We start from the raw sequence: 2749 nt of genomic DNA, 5'->3' as shown, positions 1-2749 counted from the left end.
ATCGATGACTCAATACATTTCCAATACCGGGATAACCAACCAATACCTTGTCTTGGTATGATGCCTGATTTTGGTATGCTGCAGTTGGGTGTCAGTTATTCGTTCCTAGTGTTCAACTAATGCTAAACATACTCTACAACGTGGCTTCCTTTTACCAGATAGATAACGTGTAGCTCAAAAATGCTTTACTTATCTATTTTATAACAGTAGAGCCCAATCGTAGAGAAATTCTTTGCCTTTTCGAGCAAAAGGTGTCTTCAGCTTTCAGCTTTCTCTCCTAATAAGAGCGTTCATAATCCACTAATCTACTATAGCAGATTCTGTCCCCGTTGGGACGTAATGCCAGAGAGAAGAGGTAGTCTACAGCAGCAGAGAGAAAACTGCTGATGGAAATTTAAATTTCACCGTCAGAGATTACTCTGCTTGCAAGTTCTGATCTGTTCAGTCGCTCTCGGAAAGTAGACTAATGCACATCCGCCTTATCAGCGCTCGTAGAAATGTATATAAAACAAACAAGTATTCGCGGCAGATGGTGTTGGTATTTCGTTACGTTGTTATTATTGATGATTGGTGAAGCTATCCATCAAAATGAGGCATCTGTTATGTTTCCCGACGATTGGGAAGAAATAAAATTAAAGTTGGACTCACAAATGCAGGAGCCGAGTTCAAATGATAGCGACTCGAGTGACACAGAAGGAATTGCTCCCGTTGTTCCTTTAGAAGAGCCAGACATGTCCGAAGATGACGCAGAGGTTTTTAACCATGTTCTCTCCATATATTCTTGATAAGTAATCTATCTTCTCCAATCAGAACATTCTTGATGAGATTGGTGTCAACTCTACTAACGATGACACTGATGACATCGAACTCCGGTTTTTCAATGGTGCAAATACCAGAATATTGCGCTATCAACAGCAATACGGACTGGAGCAAACAGGCGAGCTTGATCGAGCAACTAAAATATCGCTCCGAAGCCCCAAATGTGGTCTGAGCAACGTCGCTGCTCACGGAGAGGACTTGAAGTGGAGCACACCATCTCTCACATATTACGTTAGGAATACGCCATCGGGAATCCCCTCCGATACCGTTAAACAAATCTTACGTAATGCTTTCAATCAGTGGAGTATGGTGACAAATCTTGAATTCGTTGACTCCAACGACCCGGCGGCTGATATTGAAATTGTTTTTGGCGGTCGAAGTCATGATAATAGAAAAGGCAAATGTAAAAATGTTCTAGGGGACACCTCTTTTGCACACGCGTATTACCCGCAGGGAGGAGCAATCCACTTCAACACCAAGTTCTTCCCAGGATCTATGAGCCAGGATGAGTTTTTCACGACTGCAATGCATGAAATTGGCCATGCGATCGGGCTTGAGCACTCCGTATCGCAAGCTTCACTCATGTTTCCTATACCGGTGGCACGATTTTCTGCAGTACCGGAGCCGGACGTTGAGGTAAATAGGGTACCTACAATAATGCTTTGTTGTGTCAACTAGATTGTAACGCCTAGGGGAAATAATTTTAGAGAATTCAGTTGAAGTATGGCAAACGTCAGAGGCTGGAATCAACCGAAATACCAACTTTCTGTGAAGTGCCCAAGTACGATGCAGTGCTGTATCATCAAAACAAATTGGTCATAATAGCAGGGAAGTACTGCTACACAAAGTTAAAGCCAGGAGCTGAGCCGACTTTACTTAGCGAGATGTGGCCAGGAGGTCCTGGTAAGGCTGTTGTTGTATCATTGCTGACAAAGTTAATTCACACGATATCATTCTAGATACACTGGACGCCGCAGAAACCTTTGGGCTTCTAACCTATTTATTCAAAGGTGATCAAGTGTGGGCTTTCAAGGATGCCCGACTACAGACAGGATACCCTCGAAAAATCCACGTAGCATTTCCAGGATTACCCAGAAATTTAGGTGACGTAGTGTACGATAAACAAAAATACCTGTATGCTTTCAAAAAGGATCACTATTGGAGGTACAATACGGTAAACAAGGATGTCGATCGCTCAGACGAGATAGAAGACTACGGTGTGCCCGGAATGATCGATGCAGCCTGCTTCGATTCCAATAAAAAAAGACTGTTTTTCTTCAAGGATAGCGTAAGATATATATACGATTTTGACACTCGTAACACAACACGACATGATTCTCCCATATTTGAATGTTAGATGTACCCAATAAAGTGTATGTAATACTGGAATGTTCTGTTTTTGTCATCATTTGTTTTAATCCTTATTTATTTTTTTTGTCACTATCCTATTTCGTCAACATTTTATTCCGTTTTTGTTAACAATCAAAGTTTTTTCTTCTAAAACTCATTTTTTATAGCTTATATTGAGGTAAGGCATCCATGAGTGACTTAGAAATAACCAAACCGCCACAGCAGCTGCCATTTGCACATCATTTTACTTCTTTTTTAAGTACCTCAAAAAAATTAATCAATTTATATTTCAAGTGTCAAACAAATAGCTTGCCATAGCAGATCAAAAGTAGGTGTAACAGTAAAAAGTTACATGCTGGCACTACTTATATTTATACTGTTACTAAAAAGCTATTATCTCAAAAACACCAAAAAATACCTCTCCAAATTTTTGGCAGTATGTTCACCTAGTATTGCTTCGTATTTGCTGAAAATTTTAAGTTGCGATTTTCTGCGCTTTGTGAGATATTCACGCTTGAAATTCACACTATTTTTACGAATTTGTATTTTTATTTCTAATTTTTAATGATAATATTCAACA

At 39.9% G+C, this 2749-nt stretch overlaps 1 protein-coding gene across 1 annotated transcript; it reads left to right on the top strand.

The window, feature by feature from the left end:
* Window positions 1-416: 416 nt before the first annotated feature.
* Window positions 417-2200, top strand: LOC109410822 (collagenase 3). Its single transcript, XM_062847577.1, has 5 exons — window positions 417-752; window positions 811-1455; window positions 1527-1722; window positions 1779-2107; window positions 2177-2200. Exons 1-5 carry the CDS (start codon window positions 498-500, stop codon window positions 2198-2200), a joined length of 1449 nt encoding a protein of 482 aa, XP_062703561.1. The 5' UTR covers window positions 417-497.
* The last annotated feature ends 549 nt before the right edge of the window (window positions 2201-2749 follow it).

This window comes from Aedes albopictus, chromosome 2 (genome assembly GCF_035046485.1).
Source record: "Aedes albopictus strain Foshan chromosome 2, AalbF5, whole genome shotgun sequence".
Taxonomy (NCBI): Eukaryota; Metazoa; Arthropoda; class Insecta; order Diptera; family Culicidae; genus Aedes; species Aedes albopictus.
The sequence above is the reverse complement of the archived record's forward strand: the minus strand, read 5'-3'. Positions and strand labels throughout refer to the sequence as shown.

What these genes read in the sequence shown, in the direction of transcription:
- LOC109410822 (XM_062847577.1), top strand. Translation starts at nt 498, where the DNA reads ATGTATATAAAACAAACAAGTATTCGCGGCAGATGGTGTTGGTATTTC. An exon ending in GATGTGGCCAGGAGGTCCTG is followed by an intron (nt 1,723 to 1,778) that starts GTAAGGCTGTTG and finishes ATATCATTCTAG; the next exon opens with ATACACTGGACGCCGCAGAA. An exon ending in TGTTTTTCTTCAAGGATAGC is followed by an intron (nt 2,108 to 2,176) that starts GTAAGATATATA and finishes TTTGAATGTTAG; the next exon opens with ATGTACCCAATAAAGTGTAT.